Consider the following 26,107-nt stretch of genomic DNA (forward strand, 5'->3'; position numbering starts at 1 on the left):
TCGTTCAAAATAAATTTGTGTTCACGGAATTGTCAGCAAAGTGACAGTTTGTAGAAAAATATCACCCAAAATCGATAATGAAGCTGCTTGTAATTTTATTTCCTTTATTTTATTTAGTTTATTGCAAAAAGGAATCTGCTTCAGATCTTTATGCTTTGTTAAATGATCCACGGATGTTGTCAGCAATTGAAAAACGACTGAAACTTTTTGATGACGAAAATGAACCGTTTTCGGATGAACAAGTTGGTTGTTATGAAAAATCAGCTACATTAGGACTTGGATGCACATTTACAGCAAGCAGTAATCTGATAATTAAAACGAACGAATCTTTACAGAGAGGTGCTGAATTTTTGAATGATTTTGTAAATATAAGCTGCCCAAGAGAGTGCACTACTCGTTGCTGTGAGCATCCTTCATGTGACACTGCAGTTTACCAGGATAAGGTAATCAACTAATCATGATAATATTAAATTATAACAATTCACTGTGTGATTTTTACTATGTTAAAATAAAGTTGTAGAGAATTATCATTTTTAAATGTTTTTGTCAAAATTGTGAAGGGGCCTGGGCCTGTTCATTTTGTGAAAAAAAGCGCGATATGTCATTAAATTGTGAAATAAATGACATATTACTGGCATTTCCCGACATTTTGAAACCGGAAACGGTAGATTATAATTTCTGACCTGTGTAAATCTGCTTCAAGGTTTAAACTATTAAAACAATCTCTGTGTTATTGCAATTGGTTTAAATCAAGTTTTACCGGAAGGTAAACAATGTATTTCCAACAAAAGTCTGAATATTTTGTGAAATCTCTTTTGAAATTGTGAATTTTTTTCTGCCGCTTTGTGAATAGTGCAATATTGAATTGTGAAGGGTCCTTATATCGGCCCCTGTTATAGAAGGGGAAAAGGCCCTGCAGGGGTTAAACAATTGATCGATAATTCATTAATTGATAATTGATCAAAATTATTGCTGATAATTGTTTGTTGGAAGGGGCACATAGATTTAACAATGGAAGGATTAGTGTCACCATTTACTGTACATATTGCAATGCTGTATGGGGATAATAGTAAACTTTTATATATTCATAAATTCATAAAGAAACTGAAGACCTTATAGCCTTTCCCTGGGGCAGGAATTTTGCCAGGCACCGGGGCACGTTTTCACAGAAATGGGGTAGGGTATGGGAGAAGGTACATTGTAGGACTCCTGTCAAACATTCCAAATTTCTTTTGCTATTTTTATGTTTGCTACATCAAAGTCTACTGTATTTATTATATTAAAAGTATAACAAAAACGATACCAGATACATGTAAACGCAACATTTTAACAATTTATCACACTATTATCATAAAATTAAGAAAACAACACAATGAAAAAAAATCTTAGTATTTCAATGCAGGGGGCGTCCGTGGCCGAGTGGTTAAGGTCGTTGACTTCAAACCACTTGCCCCTCACTGCTGTGGGTTCGAATCCCGACAGGGACTTTAGATTCTTTCATGTGAGGAAACTTTCCAGCTAGCTTACAGAACGTTGGTGGTTCTACTCAGGTGCCAGTTCATGCCTGAAATAATGCACGGAAGGGCACCTGAGGTCTTACTCCACCAGTAAAGCTGGAACGTCGCGATATGACTAGGGCTGTCATTGAATATATAAAGCGATATCGATATATCATCAATATTCACCATTGGATACAATATCAATACACACTTTCAAATATCGATACAAGCTAAAATGTTTTTATTTCTGTTAGTAAATAAATACCTCTTAATTTTGCGTAATAAGAGAAGTCACTTTTTTCCAGTTTTCTAGGCTAACATGAACTTTAAACTCTGTTTTCAAATGATAGTGACAAAAATAACAGATAAAAACACTTTAAGTTAGTTGGTAGTATTTGTAGTCTAATAAAAGCAAGCATAACACCATGATCCTAATTTAAACATACATAAAAACTTTAAAATGTTTTTCATTGTATCACCTGTTAAAGTCGATATATCAATATAAAATTGTCCATCAATGACAGCCCTGGATATGACCTATACTGTGTTGATGTGACATAAAACCAAATCAAAACAAAATTTCAATGCATACCACCAACTGGAAAACTTATCTTTTTCAAGAAATACAAGTAATATATATATATCATGAAAAATGTTTAACATGGTGCCATGTTGATTATACAGGTATGTACATCATGTAGCAACTTGGCCTTTGAGCAACTAAGTCTAGTAAGGTTTCTGAACTTCACCGAGTTTGAACATCAAAGCTAAATTGAGTTTGCCGTGCCTTTTTACTTACCGCATATACAGATCTTAACTTATAAATAAATTTAATCCTGGCCTTTGGGTGTAACTTAAACTTAATTGCCTTTGATGATGACACAGTTACTGCTGAAAATCTACTGCAATTAACACATTTAAGTGACATGATATGCATCTCCAACGGACATAATGCCCCTATAATTTGCCAATGTAAACACCTAATTGAGCATAATTTATACAAAACCTGCCACTTTTTAATCAGCAAGTTTAAAAAGTTTACACCCTGAATGGGTCTTAACGTATTTGAATATACCATTTTCATCAATGTATAACGATCTGCTGGAAGTAACGAGTAAAATAAATATGTGTAAATTAAACAATTATCACTTATTTAATAACATTAATTTAATTGTTAATTAAGTGGGGTGATCCATCAGTTGAGCAAAATGTTAAAATACCCAGGTTGTTAAGTTTGTATATTTCCGATTATGTTGTAGTTTGTGTTAACTATTTAAGGCTATTTAAGGCTGGGGCAGGGGGATATCAATATTGAAATTGTCCTTACAGCAGTACCATGTGTCCAGATGTTTCACTTTAGTTTTAATCCAGGTAATGGCTTTGGTGTTTTAATTTTAGTTTTTATATTTTTAACATGATAAACAATATTTCAAATATTCCAGCTCAGCATAGTTATATAGAAATTTTGAGTATTCTGTTGTTTATTAGATGCAAGTGATTATAGCAAGTGAAAGAGGTCAGGTATTGTACTCTTGACTTCAGAATTTCCGAACATTTTTGTGTCACCTTGAAAAAGGCGACATATAGGGATTACTTTTGTTGGTGTCGTTGTCCGAGTCTTCGGCGTCCCCTTAAGCTTGTCCAGAACATAAGTCAGTCGTTATAAGTCGAATTGACTTCAAACTTGGTATGCATGCTTCTTATAATGACTCGAAGTGCAGTGCTCAGGAACCGGTACTCTGCACTTCTTATTTTTTGAGTTATTGCCCTTTGTTAATTTTCATACTTTATTTTTGTCTAGGCCATTACTCCTAAAGTATAAAAGCTATGGTCTTTTAACTTCATTGGATGATAGATCTCATTAAGAAGAAGTGCAGTGTGCAAGAACCGGTCCTCTGCACTTCTTTATTTTCTTCATTTTTGTCCTGGCCATTTCTCCTAAACTATATTGTTCTCAAGGCGACACATCTGACTCGCAGAGTTCTAGTTGTAATAGGCAACTATTTATGCGCAAGAAAGTTTAAATCAAATTAGTACATTTAGAAAAAAAGTTTAAATCAAATTAATCACCCCCCCATCCTAGTCCCCTCCCCCCCCCCACACGTTAACTCATGAACAAAAATTACACGGGCACAAGGCACTGGCAGTCATTTTGTTACACAAATTGGTATAGGAAGCATGTACATATTTATGTATTTTTTTGTCTCTTTTGAAACTTACTGTTAAATTTGTTACCTACATGTAACATTGTGTTTATGTACATTTAATATTTCAGAGACATTTTATGAAAATGAATTGATTTTGAAATTGTTAAATGTCAAAATAAATGATAATGTTAACTCTGTATGGAATGTAATTTAATGGTCTGTATAATATAAGAAAATATTCTTTTCATTCCTTTAAAGGGGGATCGCAAATGCTTCTTGTTCCACTGTGGAGACTCGGGTGATTGCGTTTTTTCATCCCACAGTGATTATTGGAGACTGACCATTTCCGAGGCCACCCATAATTCTCATAGTTATGTACCAGGAGGCGCCACCCATAGTCATGAAAATGAGTTGGAAAATTTAAGAAATCATGACAGACAGAAAGTAACAACTGCTCCACCACATCTATCAACTACAGTGAAAACCCCAGTTCCAACACTTCCAGGTAATTTATTTTATTTCCTACCTTACTTAATTAGATTCTCCTGAGCCTGCCAGCTTAGCTCAATAGGGAAATCATATCATAAGAAATCCGGGGGTCGCTTGGTCTACCCTTTGGTGAGACGTAATGTCTCCCTGGAGAATAATCGATCTTGGACAGCCTAATGGTTATTTGTCTCTCACTGCTTATACATGTTGGCTTAGTAGTTGTTCACTTGCAGAGAAATTGGTAATAACTGGTTAGTTATCTAGGAAGCCAGTTAGGTGGATAGACCACCAAGATATAACCAAAAACTGTTGTTGTTTTTTTGTGTGATTTTACATTGCACCAACACAGTAATAAGTCATATGGCTACTTTCCAGCTTTACTGATGGAGGAATACTTCAGGTGCCGATCTGTGCTTGATAGCTTCCTCATATGAAAGAATCCAAAGTCCCTGTTGGGATTTGAACCCACAGTGATGAGGGGCAAGTGGTTTGAAGTCGACAACCATAACCACACAGCCACAGATGCCTCAAAAATGTATTTAAAAAGACTTAAAACCAGGAAAAAGAAAACCAGGAAAAAAACATACAAAGATTCAGATGGCAAGAGCTAAATGTAGAAGCAAAACATGTTATTTTGATTTAAACAGTTTGACAATCTATATGAATTTCAAATTCAAATTGATTTAACACATTATCTTTAGTTAAGAATACTTATGATACTTTTCATGTTTGTTAGATAGTTCATGTAGAATAGATAAAACAGAGTTAACAATGAAGCAATTTTTTAACAATATTAGCTATAATATTAAAATCTATACAAAGGCATACTAAGACTGTGGTGATGTCCGTATTCATCATAAATATATGTTCTTTTGAGTGTTGGGCGATGTTTGGCTGCCCTATCCTTAACTGTATATTTTAGTTAATTTTTTTTTTCATGTGAAATAACATATTTTAGTTAATTTTTTTTCATGTGAAATAATTTTTGTTCAGCTTTGTTATTTATGCTAGACTAATGCTGATATATTGACGTGGAGAAAAGCTAGAAAAATATCAAAATGTATAATGTTTTTGCGACTTTACACTGATGAAAAGTAACTAAAAGGGAAATGAGTCAAGATTATACTTTCTGTCTGTCCCAGCACCGTCAAGTCAACATGGTGGTTTTTGTTTTGGCACCAAAATAGTGACAGGCATGTTCCATTTGCAGTGCCGACATGGCTTATACATTTTTGTACCATCTGACAGTTTTGATGGGGCGGGGCATTTACTAGGGATGTTATTATCTGATGTCATTGTCCCACTATTCACCAGGGATGGGTCCCAGGGAAACAGTTGACTGGTGCATTACTTATGCAGTGTTTTAGTTTGGTATTTTCTAACCATTTTCAAATATGATTGTAATATAAAATTACAATGTAATCTTTTTTTCCAACTTTAAAGTAAATGTGAGGAAAAGATTTGAACAGTACTTACTTTGACATCCTTCCTTGTTATGCTTTTCTTGAGCTTAAATTTTAGAGATGAGGCTGTGTCATATGTTGTCAATTATCAATTTACATGTAAAACTTCCCACAATATTCTTTTTAGAGGAAAATCCGTTTTGTTAAATTGTTATATGAATTTGACACCAGTTTTCAAAATTCACATAATGTTTTGTCCTTATTACTTTGGATATTTTGACATGATCACCGTTTGCGTCATAGTGTCATTTAAATCTAGTCTAGTTATGGAAAATTATGATAAATCCTGTCACACTGTTTGAATTTGTATAAAACCATTTAAAACATCTTTGACTGGGTATTTACGCTTCAATTTTAACACATTCTTAACAAAGATGTTCAGTTTATTTTGTTAATATTTTATACACGGAAAACTTTTGTCATCAGAAGTTCATATTTTAATGTATAAGAATAATCTTAAAGGGGCGAAGCTTTGATAAAACATAGTTAATAAGAGTTTACTACCGTATTGACTTTGTTTTGAAGAGGATGAGATAAAAGAAGGCCAGATGAAAGTACAAATGTAAAACATTGAGATATGTTAGAATATATTTGTAGGTTTGTGATAGTATAAGAAACAACTATAGTAATGTAATCATTTACGTTTATAAGAGTCTTTTTCTACATGGATAGATAGCAGTCGTTGAATTCATTCAGTATGATATTGGTTAGAAAATTGATACTGATGAAATTGTCATTAATCTTTAATTATAAGTACCGGGTGCAATATTACTCATATTGGCCTGCCTTTACCCATCCTGAATTGTGATTTGTGAATCTTGTAAATGATGTTGATCCAATAAAATTATCTGGAAAAAAGTGATCACTCGATTGCATTAAAATCAGCAGAATTACATGAAAATTGCAGACTTGGTTTAATTGAGTCTGCACATGAGGGGTGATAAAAAAGTGCAACATCCCTCACGCACCCTAGCATCCAATACTCAAACTTGTTTTTTGCAGTGCAAGTCTACACTCACATACCAGTGTTTAATAACTTTTACTTGAATCTACATAAATGTATAAATATAGTATACATATACATATATTGTTGAAAATATAAAAATTTCAATGTATCCCAAATATCTCAGAGACACATACATTTTATTAAAAGTTAAAACTATAACAACATGTCAAAAATCACAATGTCACTCATTGTTCTAAGTTTTAATCACCAGGTTTTTTTTCTTATATACATATATTTACTGGTACTTATCTACCAGTAAATAGGCATTACCAGTGCCAAAACTTTAAAGAAGTATAACACTCTCAAATGTATTGGAATCCCTTGAAATTACTTATACAAGAAAATATCAATACTAAGGCTATCATTTCTCATTTGTTATGAGCAGTTTCTGTTAGTTACTCTAAAATACCAAATTTGGACTTTTTGGACTTTTATGACACCTATTCCCCAATTTCAGTAGTGTTGTAAAACATTGCCATTTGATTTAAGAACATATACATGTACAATATGGCCAAACTACATTTTGTTTCTTTTTATCCTGATATAAATATAAGTTTCTGATGTGTGTACATGTTTATGGACCAAGTTTGATAACTGTTACTTCTTTCTAGATGTAGTTGTGCCCCTTGTTTACTTAGAAAAAATGTACCAAAATTTGCATTTTGCAATTGTATATTATATCTAAGAAACCATAAAAATACTAAATTGAAATGGAGATAATATATTAAAGGTTATGCCGAGTTCATTGAGGAAATTTGAAATATTTATCTTCCCCTTTTTTCATTATAAATTTTGCTGTAGTGTATACTTTATGGATCTTGTGTTAGAAGGAATGATACATTTCGAGGATTAGTGCAAAAGGGGCTACCCATATGACATAAAGATGTAGTTACAACCTTTTTGCACCAAGCAGTAGAATTAGTACCCTTTAAAACTAATTCCTACCATGTAAGTGGGGATTTTGCTTCCTGTGTTTAATGTACTTATTTCAACACTTAAGTTAAAGTGGTGTAATACATACCAATGAATTGTTTCCTCTTCACAAATATTTATGTAATTGTTTTTATAGGCCTAAAAAATAATAGTGAAAACACTTCATTGTGAGTGTAAAAGAAACAAACAATTTTTTTAGGGAGGCCTTAACTATATACTGAATTGATAAAATGATATTAACCTAGATTTCAAAATATTTCAATTTGATAAACATGTATTTGCAAATATATTAAATTGATAACTATCGTTATTTTGATGTGATGTTATTCTGAGGTTAATAATTTCTTACATTTAAGAAAGTGATATATATAAGTAATTACTGTGAACATGATTATATCCCTTATTAGCTCACCTGAGCATGAAGTGCTCAAAGGTGAGCTTTTGTCATCACTCTGCGTGCGTCGTGCGTCCTTCAAAAAATGGCGTCAAACTTTTCAAACAACATCTCCTCCTAAACTACATGGCCAATTGCAACCAACTTTACAGAAATGATCCTTAGGTGGACCCCTTTCAAAGTTGTTCAAAAATTTAAATTCCATTAAAAACTCTGGTTGCCATGGCAACCAATAAGAAAAACTTAAAAAATCTTCTTCTAAAAAACCGTAAGAGCTAGAGCTTAGATATTTGGCATGAAACATCTTCTAATGAGTGCCTACCAAGTTTGTTCAAATCAAAGCCCTAGGGTCAAAATTGGCCCCGCCCCAGGGGGTCATTGATTTTCCCTATATGCATATAGTAAAAACTTAAAAAATCTTCTTTTAAAGAACTCAAAGAGCTAGAGCTAAGATATTTAGCATGAAACATGTTCTAATGGGTGTCTACCAAGTTTGTTCAAATAAAAGCCCTGGGGTCAAAATTGGCTCCGCCCCGGGGGTCATTGATTTTCCTTATATGTGTATAGCAAAAACTTAAAAAATCTTCTTTAAAAAAACCCAAATAGCTGGAGTTTAGCTATTAAGCATGAAACATCTTCTAGTGAGTGTCTACAAAGTTTGTTCAAATCAAAGCCCTAGGGTCAAAATTGGCCCCGCCCCAGGGGTCATTGATTTTCCTTATATGACTGTGTATAGCAAAAACTTAAAAATCTTCTTTGAAAAAACCCAGATAGCTAGTGTTTAGATATAAAGCATGAAACATCTTCTAGTGAGTGTCTACCAAGTTTGTTCAAATAAAAGCCCTAGGGTCAAAATTGGCCCCGCCCCATGGTGTCTTTGATTTTCCCTATATGCATATAGTTAAAACTTAAAAAATCTTCTTTTAAAGAACCCAAAGAGCTAGAGCTAAGATATTTAGCATGAAACATCTTCTAATGAGTGTCTACAAAGTTTGTTCAAATAAAAGCCCTAGGGTCAAAATTGGCCCCGCCCCCGGGGGTCATTGATTTTCCCTATATGCATATAGTAAAAACTTAAAAAATCTTCTTTTAAAGAACTCAAAGAGCTAGAGCTAAGATATTTAGCATGAAACATGTTCTCATGGGTGTCTACCAAGTTTGTTCAAATAAAAGCCCTGGGGTCAAAATTGGCCCCGCCCCGGGGGTCATTCATTAGCTTGACTTTTTTTTTTTAGATATATACATATTATATATATACATATATATTAATATATATATATATATATTATGTATACATATACATACATATATATATATACATACATATACAACCAAGTTTGTTCAAATAAAAGCCCAGGTGAGCGACTTTGGGCCATCATGGCCCTCTTGTAATATTTATTTCTTACTTCTTACATGTAGTGATCGCATAACAATAAGTTGACTTACATTTTTGACATGTAGTTTTCTTATTTTAGTTTTTTTTGCTACCAGGTATAAGATTATTGCTCTGAAGTTAAAGTACATGTAAATTACATATCAGAGTATGACTTCTACTAGTACTAACAATAAATTTTATAATTATTTTAGACACAAATTTCTCAAAGTTTGCCTATGTGTCTGTTTTGTGACCATTGTTCATTATTATCATGAACATCTACATTTTCATTTGTCCTCATATGTACTGGAGTTGTTCTTTTTGCATATTAATATGTAGCTCCAGATGAGTTGTGGAAAGAATTTTATTTTCCTTGAAGAACTCTGGTTGCCATGAAAACCAAAAGCAAAATCTTCTTTGAAAAAACCCAAATAGCTTGAGTTTAGATATTATGCATGAAACATTTTTAAGTAAATATCTACAAAGTTTGTTCAAATAAAAGCCCGGGGGTCAAAACTGGCCCTGCCTCAGGGGTGTCATTGTTTTTAACTATATGTGTATAGTAAAAACTTAAAAAATCTTCTTTTAAAAAACCCAATGAGCTAGAACTTAGATGTTTAGCATGAAACATCTTCTTATGGGTGTCTACCAAGTCTGTTCAAATAAAAGCCCTTGGGTAAAAATTGGCCCGGTGGGGGTGGGGGGGGGCTATATACAGGTGAGCGACCTCAGGGCCATCATGGCCCTCTTGTTTAGTTATTGCCCTTTGTTATTTTTCAAAATTGATTTTTGTCCAGAGCATAACTCCAAAAGCCTTTGAGATATTAACATGAAACTTCATAGGTGCATAGATCTCACTCAGGAGGTGTGCAGTGCACAAGAATGATAACTCTACCTTTCATAATTTTTGAGTTATTGCCCTTTGTTATTTTTCATACCTAATATTTCAACTGAGTGGAGCATAACTCAAAAAGTGTTTGAGATATCAACATGAAATATCATAGGTGGATACATGTAGATGTTATTGAGGAGGAATGTTGTGCGCAAGAATGATAACTCTTCCCTATACAATTTTTGAATTATTGCCCTTTGTTTTTTTTTCATGCTATTTTCTCCAGAGCTTATCTCAAAAAGTATTTGAGGTATCAACTTGAAACTTCAAAGGTGGATGGATCTCATTGAGGAGGAGTGCAGTGCTTAAGAATGATAACTCTACCCTGCATTATTTTTGAGTTATTGCCCTTTGTTATTTTTCAAAATTAATTTTTGTCCAGAGCATAACTCAAAAAGCCTTTGAGATATCAAAATGAAACTTCATAGGTGCATAGATCTCACCCAGGAGGTGTGCATCAGTTTTCATTACCAAAAGACCTCTTAAAATGGATTTATTCTGCTCTACTACATATACATTCTTCCAATGAGCAAACACATTCGGCGCGGGATGGCCATGTTGACATGGCTCTTGTTTAAGAAATAATATCAGTCTTAGCGGTGTTTATCGGCTATTTAACACCCATTTGGAGTTTTGATGCCTATGAATTAAGAAATAACATCGGCCTGAGAGGTGTATATCGGCTATTTAACACCAGTTTGGAGTTTTGATGCGTAGGGATTGACCACAAAGGCTGTAGACTTGAGTGGTTAATTTTTTCGCATCAAAACGACAAAACCGGTGTTAAATAGCCGATAAACACCACTCAGACCAATATTATTTCGATTCTTACACGATGAAATAAGGAAGATCACTAATTTTTTTTTTTCAAGCGGAAATAACTTCCAGTGCCAATTTTAGTATAACGCTGTTCGATTTTTCGCACCCTACTGTTGCAAAGATATAGAAATTATTAAACAAAAGAAATAATAAGAAAACACGTTATTTCATCAACAATAATAACTTACATCTTAAAATGTTTTACATCAGTGCCCCATTTATCATTCTTGTATGTATGAAATGATGTCAGCGTTTATGAAGGGTTGTATACTTAGGATGACCTCATTACACTGCTTTGCACAGATTGGAGCCGTTTTGTCAAAATATCTATTAACTGATATGGATCAAATATGTGGCGTTAGTGTATGCAAGATATTATTTCGGTATTGTATAAAAAGAAAACATTATAAGAACTGAAAATACAAATAAAAATGCTTTTTATTAACTATATTATGGAGGGAGAAAACATAACGGCTGCATACACCAGTAGTCCCTAACCAGTGCTTATTGACAGTTTAACACCAGTTTTTTCTTCTTTGTCTATAGTGACAAAATCACGAGGAGTGTTAGAATAAGTAATGTTATTTTATCTTTGCAGGTCTTAATGAAGAATGTCCATCGTACAACTTGGGTTGTGCTGACAAACATGCTGAATGTCTAGGTACCTGTAGATGTAGAGTCGGATACCACGAAAAACATGGAATCTGCCGTAAGTTTTTTAATAGCATAATAATGTTGCAAGAAATACTTTATTCATTCTGGCAACAAATTCTTATTTTATCACCGCAACAAATACTAACATGTATTTTATCCCGGTAACAAATACTTACTTTAATGAAGTATCATTAATCATTCTAGTCCTGCAAAAATGGTGCAATCAAGTTTTAACAAAGTCTCTAATAGGAGAATGCTTTTGAATTTTCTTTTTATAAACTGAAGTCCACAGATAAAGATGTATTTGTTATATGACATTGTCTTGTTGGTCTCTTCCAAAGTTTTTTAGTTACATATAATTCTTTTCAGACATTCTTTAATGACTTTTTTTTTACAGGAAAGCTGTGTAGTGATGAAGAATTTGAGTGTGACAAGTTTTCATATGGAACTGATACTAGACAGTGTATATTGAACCGTTATGTTTGTGATGACCGCCCTGATTGTGATGATGGGTCTGATGAAATCAACTGCCGGGAACAAAATAAACCTGGTATGCTCAGTCTACTTCCATGATACGAAAAATAGACATATACATCCTGTTAAATACTCCCTCATAATAAATGCCCCTGTGTATTTATTCTGCTAAGAATATATTAACCCCTATTTCAAAAATTCTCCAGTACTTCAAGGTCTAGAACAGTGATATTAAGTACATGTATGTAGTATTGACTAGAAGTTCTTGTTAAAAGTATAATATATCATGCAGTTGAAAAATTGGGGTTGCTTTGTTACATATATACATATGTAAATTTATTTTTGAAACTAAGGCCAAAGATTCGATATTTGGTATGTAGCTAATTTCTAATTTGCCTACTTTAGTTAAAACTGTAAAGAAAAATATAAAAGATGAGAAAGAAATCCTGTAACTTTGACTAGTAAATATGAAATATTTATTTTCTCTTTTAATATAGAAAATTGCCAAAAGCTAGGATCAAAAAACATTTTTTAAAGTGTATAAAGCTATATATCTGCTGCAAAAATTACTGTTTAAATTAAAAAAAAAAAATACTTTAAAAATGTTTGTATTGTAATTTGCCTTAAAAATGAATGGCATGTACACTAAATCATTGTTAAGCGAAAAAAACTACTAAAAATAGCAGAATATTATTTTGTTCCAGGACATTTCATTCTGTTTACATACAACATTCATGTGTGTTTGATAACAGAGACATTCTATGTGAATCAACCATAAGATTAAGTAACCACTCTAAAATTACTGGTTATAAATTTAATAAAAAAAAATCATGTGATATAGCTTTAATACCATTTAAAAGTCACTAATCCTGCTGAATGAGAGACTGCTTAACTCTAAGAGCAGGCAACATTTTGTTTTTATTAGTCATGCTGCAAATACTTTAAGTGTTCTAATAGTAAATAAGAGCAGAATTTTCCTAAGTAGATATTTTCTTTAATTACATTAACTATATTAGACATTTTCTTTATGGTGTTTAACAAAATGAAGTTTATACAATAAGTATACAAATTGTTTTATGAATAATGTTTAGCAATAGCTCTGATCTTGTTAATGTTTAATGATATATTCCTGTACTACTATTTGCATGCAGCATTCCTGAATGGAGACGGTAACAACAATATTTACAACAATCCATTCTATAATTCTCAAAGTAATCAACCAGACGCTCAGTTTTCCTATGGTTTTCCAGTTAACGGTTTAACCAATCAGCAACAGGCTGCTATTTACCCATCAGCCAATCAGATTTATTCAGCTCCAGGCACAGCCAATCAGAATGCTGGAGGACAATTCTTCTTACCAGGAATGACCAATCAGAACGCTGGAGCTTTAAATTTACTCCCAATGAAAGGTCAGTACAACCAGCAATGGCCTTTGAGTAGTGGAGTTGGATCCCAAATATATCCTAACAACATACCATATCAAGCAGGGCAGCAACAGAATTTTGTTCCAGCACAGACTGGTTTCATTCAAAATCCAGTTCAGCCTGTTCAAAAAGTTATTCAAAATGTACAACCAGTCCAACAAAATAGTGTACAGGGCAATCAACAAATTCAGTCTCACCAAGTACCTAGTGCTGTTGTACAGCAAAATGTTGCTCCAGTTCAGAAAATTGCAACCAATGCTCCAGTGTTGAAACAAGACTTGCAAAAAAGTAAAAATACAGCTCCTGAAAACGAGGTTAAAAGTGACGAAACTGGTTTCCATCTTGACCACTATTATGATACTGTGACAGATGATGTAGATATAGAGAAACCTTCACACAGATATCCAGACAACCTGATCTCTCATAACGAGGTTGGCCGAAACAAACACCCCGAAAAAGGTCTAGAAAGTGGGAATAAAGTTCCTTACAAAGATGGCTTAGAAAAGGGCTATGCATATAATGAAGGTAAAATGGAGAATAAGAATAATGATGAAGAAGACCAAGCTTACGAACTTCATAGACATTCAGAAGAAACAGAGGATAATGATAATGATGATAACAGAGGAAGAACCTACCCTCCATCAACAAAAACAAAAACTCAAATTGCCTCCCCCACTCAATCTACAGTGTCTGGACAAAAAACAGAGCAAATTCATTCAGAGGGGTTTCCAGACTATTCATGGCTGAAATATGATGATGATTCCCCTAGAGTCAGTGGAAAGAAGGGGAAAATACAGGCATCCAGTTCAAGTATTACTACTGATTCAAAGGCAAGCAATACCAGAAAAAAGCCAGGTCTGCTCAATGTAAATAGCAGCAAAGACAAAGTACCAATTGTACAGCAAAAAATTAAGGATAAATATGTCAAACCTGGTACTAAAGTTGATCCGAAGAGCAAGTTTGATGTAGAAGATAAAGTAGGAAATGGAAGATACGATACGGACAGTCAATATCCGGATGATTATAGATTACCATTTGAGGATTATCAGAGGCCCAGCAGTAATCGTCGACCATCATACAACAGATATGACAACAGATACGACAACAGTAGACGAAGACCAAGCCCAGGATCGAGATATCCATATTATGATACAGGATTTCAGCAAGGTTGGAATAGAGAAAGAGAACATTATCCAGTTTGGGATTCCTTTAAAGATGAATACTATTATCCTGACGTGTACCCAGATAGACAATTAAATCATGATTTAGATTATGATGGTCCTAAAGGTATATAGAATTGTTGTAAAGTGCCCTTGTTGTGTAGATGTGATGATTTGATTTGTAAATGATATTCTATTTGTTGTGATACATTTAAGTTTCTCAGTTTTATTACATAGAACAAGACTTTATTTTATTTTACTTTATATGAGCTCACCTAAGTACATTGTGATGGCCCAATATCATAGATTGAGTATATGGCTTATAGAATTGTCTGGTAGACCACTATGAAAGTTAATAAGTCATGCCCTAGGGATATAAAAATGACCATGCCTTAGGGTCACTTTGTTGCTAACTGTAACAAAGGATAATGTTACTTACAAACTAGCAGTCAAATTTTAAAGATAAGCTTAGAAAAATATCTGATGTTGCCCATAGATTAAAGATACACTCCTGCAAGTGCAGATTCCAGAGGTTAAATATTTGTTATTTAGCATTTACAATTTGGTTAAAAATTGCCCCTGATGTTAGCTCTTGCATGCAAGTTGGTATCTCCAAAACTATTGAAGTGAATGAAATGAAACTTCATACACTTATTTGAAAGTATGAGGAGGTCACTTTCCAAGACCCGTAACTCAGACATTGATTTTGACAGAATTATGGCCCTTTATGAACTACTTTATGATAATTCTACATTATCCAGGTTCTTGTTTAATTATCAAGCACTGAGAATAGTCAAGCAAGCTGTCCTACTGAAATTTGACAGTTCTTGTTCCCTCTGAAAGAATAAAGGGCAAAATCTAAGAAATAAGTATATTAGCATTATTGTTATGTGCCTCAACAAAAGTTGTATGTATATGTAAAACGTTGCTTTTTGCAAGCAATGTTTATCTTGTCCTGGTGTTACTTATAAAGTTTTTTATTCATTGACTTATATTGAGAAAAAATTATGTACAGATCTTCTTTTATGAGACTTACAAGTCAATAAGTAAGAATATTTGACTTGGACCATTTACTCAGATGGGCCATATAGGCCTACTGTTGTTATTCTTTATAGAAGATTTAGTTTGCACAGTAGTTGAATTATTTTACTTTCAAGTGTGCTCTGAAGTTATTCTTCTAAAAAAATTAGCATTTGTTTACATTTGTGTTCTTCTTGAAAAGTTAAAAGTAGTAATAAAATATTTTGTGTAGTAGTTATTATTTGCATGTAGTACAACCTTGTTTTTTGTGCATTTCACTATGCATGTATATGTTGTAAATGTATGCTAATAATTATGTAAAATACACTATTTAATAGGATTATTTGTATCATATGAGAATTTGAGAGTTAATTAAACTATTTTCAAAGCTAAAAGTCAGTGTGTATCAAATGCATTACCTGGTAAATTGTTTATATAAGATTTTTGTTTGATATTCTACACAATTTGTTTAAATTTTTGTACTAGACATATAGCAAGGGGAAATTGTCATAGGAAACGAAAGTTTTCTTATTTCCTAGTGATGCTTTTATCATATATAAACATACATTTTAGTAATTACATTCTGTCGTAGATTTTTAACCACTTGCCCATCATTGCTGTGAGTTTGAATCTCTGCTGGAACTTTGGTGGATTCTTTAATGTGAGGAAGCTATCCAGCTAGCTTCGAAATATCAGTGGCTCTACTCAGGTGTCTGTTTGTGCCTTAAATAATGCAGGGAATGGCACCTGAGGTCTTCCTCCACCGATAAAGCTGGAAAGTTGCCATATGACCTATATTGTGTTGGTGCAACGTAAAACCCAACCAAAAAAACAAAAAATCCAATTAAACGAAAGGAATGTTTCAACAATCTTAAGTAGGTTAGACTCACTGTTATATCTTTACAGAATGGTTTCAAAATTTATGCACTTCAGATAAGCTAAAAGTTTACAAAAAATGTAATAAATCTAAAGTAGAGAATTTATTTTGACCTATTTAATACTTTTATCTTTTTTTTTTCAGATCCCTATATTAAACAAATATTTATTGTGGAATGCTATAATGAAAAAACATAAAATCATGTTTGCACTTGCAATTGTTCAAAATAAAATGATGTTGAACAATGAATTTTTCTGTAGAGTAAAATAAAAAAAGTTTTGACAGGTAAACAGGTAGAAGTTTGTAAACATGTTGTAAGACATAAATTCAGGTGATATCCTATAAACTTATAATAGACTGTATAAATTATACTGTCTATACTTGATAAAACGGTTAATGTTATATCAAATATATATTTAAAGACATAATCATAACAGGACCTGTAATTGCAACTTTTTCACATGCAAAAGCTTGGGAAATATGAATATCAACTAGGGGTATTTTTAGTCCCCTACCGGTTTACCGGAGGGGACTTTAGGTTTACCCTCCGTCCGTCTGTCTGTCTGTCCGTCAGTCCGTCCGTCTGTCTGTCCGTTCACAAAACTGGATCCCGCGATAACGCAAAAAGTACTGAAAATATTTTAATGAAACTTGATATATGGATAGATGGCAGTATGGAGATTATGCACGTCTTTTTCTTTTCTTCCTATGTTAAAAATTCTGGTTGCTATGGCAACAAATAGACTGAAAATATGGCAAATTTTACACATAACCTGGATCCCGCGATAACGCAAAAAGTACTGAAAATATTTTTATGAAACTTGATATATGGATAGATGGCAGTATGGAGATTATGCACGTCTTTTTCTTTCCTTCCTATGTTGAAAATTCTGGTTGCTATGGCAACAAATAGACTGAAAATATGGCAGATTTTACACATAACCTGGATCCAGTGATAACACAAAAAGTACTGAAAATATGTTTATGAAACTTGACATATGGGTAGATGGCAGTATAGAAATTATGCACATTCTTTTCTTATCTTCCTATGTTGAAAATTCTGGTTGCTATGGCAACAAATAGACTGAATTTCAAGATTTCTGATTCTAGTTTTTAAGTTTTTTCACTATAAGTTCTTTATTTCTTAAGGTATTTTCTTCAAACTTTAAGTATAAATTGCTTGTCATCAACCACATCATATGTGACAAGGTTTACAACTCTAGCACAAAATTTATCAGAATTACCTCCCTTGAACTTAAAATTTTCATGAAAAAAAACATTGTTTTTTTACTAACTTCTTTTTCTGAATGTATCTACTTCAAACTTCATATAAATGTTTCTTATTATCACTCAACATTTGTGAGTGTTCAATACTCTAGCAAGACTATTTCCAGAATTATGCCCCTTTTGAACTTAGACTTTTTTTGAGAAATTGGTAATTTTTACTCCAACTTCTTCAATCATGATAGGATTTTAAAAATGTTATAGGATTTTAAAAATGTTATATTTTGATAACAGGGATGTTTAAAAAATAACTTTAGAGTGTCCTTCAGTCCGTCTGTCTGTACATAAAAACTGTTTCGTGTGATCACTTTTAAAGAACTTTTTCAACACTTAACATAGGAACCTAAGTGAATGGCCAATGGCCCTTCAGAATGTTGCTTGGGCTCTTACCGGTAGGGGACTTATGGATTGCTTGCAATACTATGATAATTGCTTGTTTATTTTAACTTTCAATTTGTGAGTGTTTAATTTAAGCCCTGCATAATGATTTTATGTCTTTCTTGATATTTTTTCACAAAAATTATCTTATATGTCAAATCCATTATTTTAAGGGGAACAACCTTTCAAACAGTTTCTGTAATACATGTAGTTATTAGTTATATTATCTATGTTAATCTGAAAAGATTTTTAAAATCACCCTGGAAATAATAAATAACTATCTACATGCATATCTAATCTGAAAAGAGTAATCAGCACTTATTTTAAGTTTCTAAATGTATTCCACTAGTCAATAAATGAATATATTTTATTCTGTCACCATTATGACAAGCTTTCCCCTCTCTTTCAGATAAGAAGCCAGTACACATAAGACCTGGAGACAGTGGTAGTAGAAACAGTATGTATGATTAAAGACCATCTGTAAATATTTGTCATGTGTAAATGGAGGGCTGGTGCTTTGTAGGTTACAAATTGTATACCAATCAAGCAAATATTTATAAATACTTGAACCTCTTGAATTGGTGTAATGGATTTGCTTTGAATTTGAAACAGTTCATGGATTTCAATATCAAAATAAACTGTAATCCAGCATCTCTATTGTTAAAATTTTTGATATGCATGAAAGTTGGGCATTAGAGTGCTGTTTTAGTATTGATACAAAAAATATATTTATAATTGATTTTCCCCCATAGTTTTGTCATACTTTTCTGTGTCCAGTATTTTATAAGTCAAGATTTTGATGTCCTCTGACAGCTTTTCATGGCTGCATTTCATCAAAATGTGTTTCCAGGTTGACTACAAGGCTTTGTTACATGGCCAGTATTTTAGAGAGGTATTCAGTCATTGTGAAGTTCAGACAACACACATTATGTAGTGCGACTTGCTTTATACAATTGTTATTTATTTATTTATACAATTAAACGCTTGACTTGACAAAAAGTACATTCATACTTGTATATTGAGATATAATAATTTCATGAAAACTATATCATAAAATCCTGTCTTTTATTTTAAGGACCATTCCAATCTCGACCAGACAAGTTGAAGCAGTCACAGCCAGCTAGTACAACACACAAAACAATTGGTTTGTATAAATATAGTATTGTAACTAATTCATTACACCCTTTCTCCACATTCACAAAAAAGCAAATTGAGATAAAGTTATGCTCTGTCTTTCAGAGAGGATAATAAAAAATGTTAATAAAAATCTTTTTAACCCTTAACCTGCTGAATTTGTTAAATGGACTTGTCTGACTTCCTTTCTGGAATTGTCCATTGTAAATAATGGGGATGTCAAGATATGTTGGCTGACCTGGCTCTAACTGGTGGCGTATCACTTTTGGTTTATGTAATTTTAGGATTAAGAAACTTTTTTATTAAAGTACTGTAAGATATTTTAATTAAATACTACCTGTACAGAAAAGAAGGGCTATCATACTTGTGCTTTCATAAAACATTCAGCTTGGTTAAGTTCTGTTTCGGTGCATTAACACTGCATTTCCTATTCTATTATCCACTGATATCTTTTTATCTACATGTACTTTACCTTTGCCATTGATGGGTACACAAATCTTGTTTTAGATTTTAAAGTTAAGTCAATTCCTAGGATCCTGGTAATTTAAATGTTATATCTGATACTGAAAAATTAGAGATAAGTGATGTTTAGTGTGTTACTTTTTATTTGTTTGGGTCGTCAGACCAAACAAATAATGGTAGCGAAATTTCAGACTCTAATGCTGTTAATTGCAAGTGCCGAAAGTAGTACGCTTTTTTGAAGCGGTTACTTCCCTTTATATGTAACACTTAGGCTGAAAAATTTAGGGGAGATCACTGCGTAAATATGGTCACATGACAGGCGGATTAATTTTCAAGCAAAATAATTCCCGAATAGTCGAAAATTTCTAATATTGAAATATTCTTTATAGATATACATGCTTATAGTAAGCGCCATGATTATTTACACAAGTGTTAAACAACAGTTAGCGTCGTTACAAACCCTAACTAGAATAATATGGTTTTCTTTAGGCCGCAAACATGTAAATTCACCGTGGCCCGCTCGCTTAGGAAGCGAGAGGTCTGGAGTTCAAATTCCAGTTAAGGCAACTCTTTTTTTTTTCAAATTGTTTAAGTCAAATAGACATTGGATCAAATATCAGTGTTGCAATTAGTCTTATAGCCAAACAAATTGTTTTATAATCTCACAACCTTCACCTTTTTGACATTCTGAGACCCAAACAAATTCAGCGCCTTCTGTGCTTTGATTTGTTTATGGTATATTCCAGTTTCTGGTTAATTAGATTGATTGATTGACAAATTGACATTTACATAGCGACTTATTAATAACAAAAACAAAAAACCTGAAATTATATGTTATGTTTTCTTTGAACAGAAAAAGTGACTGTACCCACCACACTAAGGCCTGAAACTCCAAGTGCAACAGATGCTGTTGTCAAAGCAGTTGAACCTGAAGTAGAAACTGAAAATACAGATTCTAAAGCTTCTGCTGATACTGATAAATCTGATGACGAAGAACCAGTCAACAGTGAACAGACATCTGGTGACCAGTCTGTAGATGAAAGCTCTTCAACAAAGAGTACAAAACAGAACAACTCAGTGGTGAATACCGGTGAAGTGAACAGTGATCACTTGAACATTTTGAATGTTGATGCCGTAGAAGTAGAGAGTTATACAGATAGCTTCCAGGGCCCCATCGTGGCCTTGGCTCTTGGATTAGCAATAACATTGATGCTGTTAATCATCGTAGGATGTAGGTTACGAACAGTGAAACGACGTTTGAGAAAGGGGAGACAATTACACTCCAATGAGGCAGATTATCTCATCAATGGGATGTATCTGTAAATATTTGTGATATTGTTATTTCAAAGTTTTTTGATACAGTTTGAGGGCTGAGGTATTATTATGAAGATAGATATTATTATATTTTGTGTAATGCGTTGTGATAAAAAGGAAATATGACATAGGTTTAAGTACAAATAATAAACCCAGTAAATTTGGATAATCTTTAACAAGAAAAAAGATGATGCTAAAAGATAATTTTTCTGAAATGTGAACAAAGGTGCATATTTCATTTAATGTAAAAAAAAATATGTCATTAGTAAACAAATAAACATAGTAAATATGGATTATCTATCAGATAGTGAAAATGATTATGAAAATTTTATTAAAATGTTCTTAATTTTTTTTTTTGTGAACTGTTAGTATCCATTTTGGAATTTGATGTAACAAGTAAAGAGCTAAGCTAGTCTAGATTTCTGTAGAGGAAATAAGCAATTAAAATATAGATAGGTTTTACATTGTACCCATGAATAAGACAGTAGTAAGTTTTAATATGATATAACAAATGCTGCCTCCTGCAGCTGTAAATTTTAAAAGGACTATTTTTATCTTTGAAACCTTGGTTGTTAATTTTACATAAGATATAAAATGTTTAAAATGGGTTGTGAGTAGGATAACATAAAATTACAGAACAGCAGTTTTCTATACCAATAATTTTTTTTGAGACCGTATGTATGTGTTCAAGTGTATGTATGCCTGTTCAAATCGATTGATCTGGGCTTATTGTATTTGTCACAAAACTTAAACCTCAACCAACACACAATAGTCCTTGTACATACAGCAACTAAACTTCACAAGTGCATTCTGTACCTGAAAGATATACTTGAAGCCATTTGAAGGTTTCTAGGGTCAAGACTCCCCCTAATGCGCATAACTTTCATTCAAATGTAGTTTTAGTTCTATAATATAACTATTACATTAACTATTGGTTGAGATGAACAAAAAACTTGAGCAACTTTGAGAAACAAAGAGACATTTCTCCTGAACAAACTAATAACAATGAATCTCTAGTATTAAAGAATGAATTGTTGTAAATGTTTATAGATGTTTTCATGTTTATTTTTTGTTGTGACTAGAGTTTTTACTTTATATACTGTTTGTATAAGTATTTTTAAAAAAAAATTCTAACATATGACGTTGTCCATTAGATTTGTTATGATTTTCATGTTAGTATATACTAATTCTGTAGAAATATATTTACGGGACCATGGAGTCACTGGTTTGTTGTTCCATCATGTTTTGTTTCTCATAACATCTTTTTTTATTGTCTGAAGTTAATTCAGTAGGAATGTTTCAGAAACTTAAACTACTCATTGGCCGGTATGATTGATATTTGAGATATTTTATTTAAATCTACCTTTTAAGGATTCTACCATGACATGTGATGGGGTTTGAAGTTTGTAGGTTCAAAGGTCACTGAAGTCAAATTAAAAAAAAATTGTGTTTTTCTTCCTTTCTCTTAGAGCCATCAAATATTTAACAATGTTGATATTAAAATGTTTGTACTTTGCTTACAATTCTATCATTGGATAGGGTTTGATAGTGTTTATGGTTTGAAATAGATATTTACAAATTAGGTTTTTTTCTATGTTGCAGGCAAAGTAGAAATAAAGGTAGATAAAACAGATTTGATATTGTGACACTGTTTTTTTGATTGTATAAATTATAAACCTAGTATTATACAGATATTATACAGTCCTCTGAAGTATGTAAAGTGAATTTTGATTTGTATGTTTTTCTCGCTCAGATATAGCGTTTACTTATTGTATTTTTTTTTTACAATCATGTCTTTGATTTATTCTATATTAACACATTCCCTGTGATAATTGTCACATGTTGTGAGCATTCCATTCTAAAGTCTATTGTTACACTGTTTATATTGATGTTGCAGTTCATTAGTTCATTTTTACAAAACAGATCTGAATATGTTTTAAATAAGTTACATTTCATGTAGTTGTCTTTTGATAAAGATTACTTTAATACATATTTCATGCAGTTTTATGTCTTAAGTTAGAATTACTTTATTATATTTCATGTAGTTAACTGTTTTATGTCTTTTGTTAAAGATTACTTTGGGTAAAAGTCCCATACAAGAACTAGACTACATTTATACTTTAAATATTTTGAGTGTTGAAACAGCAGGGTTTACAACAACTGTTGTAGTTTTGAATTTATGTTTATGAAATTTTACCTTCATAAAAATCCAACTTTCAGAAATCCATGATATATTGTATTAATTTGGTTGTTTTATATACATTTACAATTTAATGTATGCATGCTTTCACTTGATTTGTTTTATAGCAGCTTATGTAAGTTATATTTCATTCACCATATGTTGTAAATGAGAATAAATTAACCTTTTGACCATCAAAGAAGGCTAGATTTATCCATCATTCTATGTTAATGCTAAATACTAAATAAGATTTCTGTTTCCATTATTACTGCCATTTAATTAATATAGGCTGGAATATCACAAGGTTGTTTGATCTATACCATCACGTCTGTGAAAGGGTATTATTCATTTACTTGTCAATCTTTTGACATACTAAGATGAATGGCACATTTTAGACAACCTGTTGTTCCAGTATACCATGCTGCAAGCTTTACAAAACGGGATGGATGCCTTGTGTGCAATACAGATAAACCTTTGCAGAGCAACAAATTTGGAGATTATTAAGTTTTTACCAAGAGGAATTGCTTTAAAGAAATTACGTTCCAGGGTTTGTCACAATAGTGTTTAAGGCAGGGTTATGTTTGCATCTCCAAATCCACCCTGACTTCTATTTTTTTTGCAATTTCAGAGCTAACCTAGGATATAAACAGGCAAAGATCGTTATTTCATTGGGAAATCTATGAATTTTGTGAATCACAAATGATGTTCTGTTTGGTGGTTAATGAGGTTTACCTACAAAGCTACATGTAGCATATGATGGTCAAAAGGTTAATGAATTTTTATGAAATGAAAATAAAAACTCTACATTGAAACATAGTGCATAATAACACGGCTAACATACTTTAGATGCTGTTTTAAAAAAATATACTTAGATATATGCTTAAAAATGTATTGTTGATTATAGCATAGCCAGTTTGCATTTAAATGAATAAAAACAAAAACAAATAGTTTGCTCCCTCAATAAAAGTGGCAGCCATTTTGGGGATCATTACTCAATAAAACCTAATTGCTATAATATTAAAATAAGGAAACATGAATTAGGTGAATTGTCAGAATCTTTTACATGAAAGATAAATATTGTTATTATACCAAAATCAAAAAGATTTGCATCTCCTTACATGTAGATGAATTTTAAGATTTTTTATCGATGATAAATATGATAAATTAGGAATGACCCTCAAAATGGTGACTGATAGAGGAAATGCATTCATCTAAACATGCTATTGTTACATCTTTGTAATTTCTTGTACATTTTATTTTTCAATTTTATTTGCAAATAATGTTTTTTGTGCATCAAGATTTTGCCTGATACTATAAACAGCAATACATGTATATTAATATCATTTCATTTTTTTTCCTCTTGCCCATGCATTTCTTTACTTTCCAGTATTGAAATAGGGGAGCACCATCACTGACAGCTTATATATCCTGTATAATTTGTCATTAATTTTTTTTTTACTTTACATATTTGTTATTGTTAACTAAATGTATAATTTGCTTTTGCTGATAATAGCTTTAATATAAACAGAGCTTTGTATTGGCTTTCATGTACTGCATTGTTTCATAGGATGAAACTTGAATTAGTTTTAGTTATTTTATGGTATATACCAAGTTAGGAGCTGTCATGACATTTATGTTAGACCTTGTTGTTATATACATGACATAGGGATGGGGAGGGGAGTGTTGTATAGGTTTTCTGTTTGTAGGTCTCTAAATCTTGATCAGCAATAACATAAAAGCCAAATGACAGTGGGTAGGTGTAAGTAGATTATACATTTTACAATGTACACTCCCCTCGTTCCTAATAATGATTGCTATAAAAATGGAAATACAATGTAGTCAAATTCAGGTCTGACCAGGTTGTTCCTGGGATAATTATAGAATAATACAATGAATGTTGAAGAAAATTTATATGTGGAGATAGTTAATAGCAATATTAAGGGTATGTATAGTTATTTAGTTTTTCCATTTTGTTAAAGCGATTATAGCTAATGTAGAGAAAATAATCAAAATTTAGCTTTAAAAGACTCACAAGTTTATGAAACTTAGTATATATGTTTATATGAGATAATATTTAGATGGAAAATGCATGCTATTAGTTTAGATCATGTAATGCTGTACAGTAAAAGGGATTCCATTGAGGTTTTTTTTTAAATGAGGGGACCTGAAATAATTTTTGAAGATTAATGTTCCATTGGATTTTGAATTTATTTTTAAGTGTATTTCTGAATGATCTATTGCATACCTTTCTATTTTAAGTGCCCGTAAGAAATTCAATTTTTATGTTTTTTAGACCTCAGTGGAGTTCCTTTAAAAGTGTTGCAATACATACATGTAGGGTATATCTTTCTCTTTTATTTCTTGAAATTCCACATTTTGTTTATATTTAAAAATTCTATCAAAAGAAAAAATTGTGATAAAATGAGCAGATATTTGGTAAATATTTGAGAAGTTTACATAGCTTTACGCATATTTATATTAATAGCATATGTTACTTTTGTTGTTATCTGTATTTTATTTTACATTCCTTTATATTGTTTATTTACAAGTCTCTTTTTTTCATCTGTGAAAATAAAATTTACAGAACAGTTGTTATTTTCTTTTTTTGTCTTAAATTATTAGATGAAATATCATACCCTTTGAAATTGTTGATGCCTAATTAAGGTTATAACATACTAAATGTAAAATGGACACAAAGCCAGTCTCAGGAAAAAAAAATTCACAAGGGAC

General features: G+C 32.1%; 2 protein-coding genes across 3 annotated transcripts in view; one reads left to right on the forward strand and one right to left on the reverse strand.

Annotated features, from left to right (window-relative positions):
* The window catches only part of LOC132715103 (protein phosphatase 1 regulatory subunit 14C-like), a 29,152-nt gene extending 23,111 nt beyond the window's left edge, over nt 1-6,041 (reverse strand). Inside the window, exon 1 of the mRNA XM_060698088.1 lies at nt 5,612-6,041. Within this exon, the coding sequence (XP_060554071.1) occupies nt 5,612-5,619 (8 nt within the window). The 5' untranslated portion in view covers nt 5,620-6,041. The remainder of the gene's footprint in view (nt 1-5,611) is intronic.
* Nucleotides 1-25,968, forward strand: LOC132715101 (uncharacterized). Of its 2 annotated transcripts, XR_009623641.1 has the most exons (9): nt 1-443; nt 3,905-4,151; nt 11,616-11,726; nt 12,069-12,221; nt 13,297-14,856; nt 18,698-18,745; nt 19,364-19,432; nt 20,738-22,608; nt 22,668-25,968. XR_009623641.1 is itself a non-coding variant. In XM_060698085.1 (8 exons), exons 1-8 carry the CDS (start codon nt 78-80, stop codon nt 21,205-21,207), a joined length of 3,024 nt encoding a protein of 1,007 aa, XP_060554068.1. In that variant the 5' UTR covers nt 1-77; the 3' UTR covers nt 21,208-25,968. The 2 variants fall into 2 exon arrangements, 1 of the variants encoding a protein (XP_060554068.1); XM_060698085.1 differs by having other exon boundaries at nt 20,738-25,968.
* The last annotated feature ends 139 nt before the right edge of the window (nt 25,969-26,107 follow it).

This window comes from Ruditapes philippinarum, unplaced genomic scaffold (genome assembly GCF_026571515.1).
Source record: "Ruditapes philippinarum isolate M1 unplaced genomic scaffold, ASM2657151v2 ctg1340_1_1_1_1, whole genome shotgun sequence".
Lineage (NCBI taxonomy): Eukaryota > Metazoa > Mollusca > Bivalvia > Venerida > Veneridae > Ruditapes > Ruditapes philippinarum.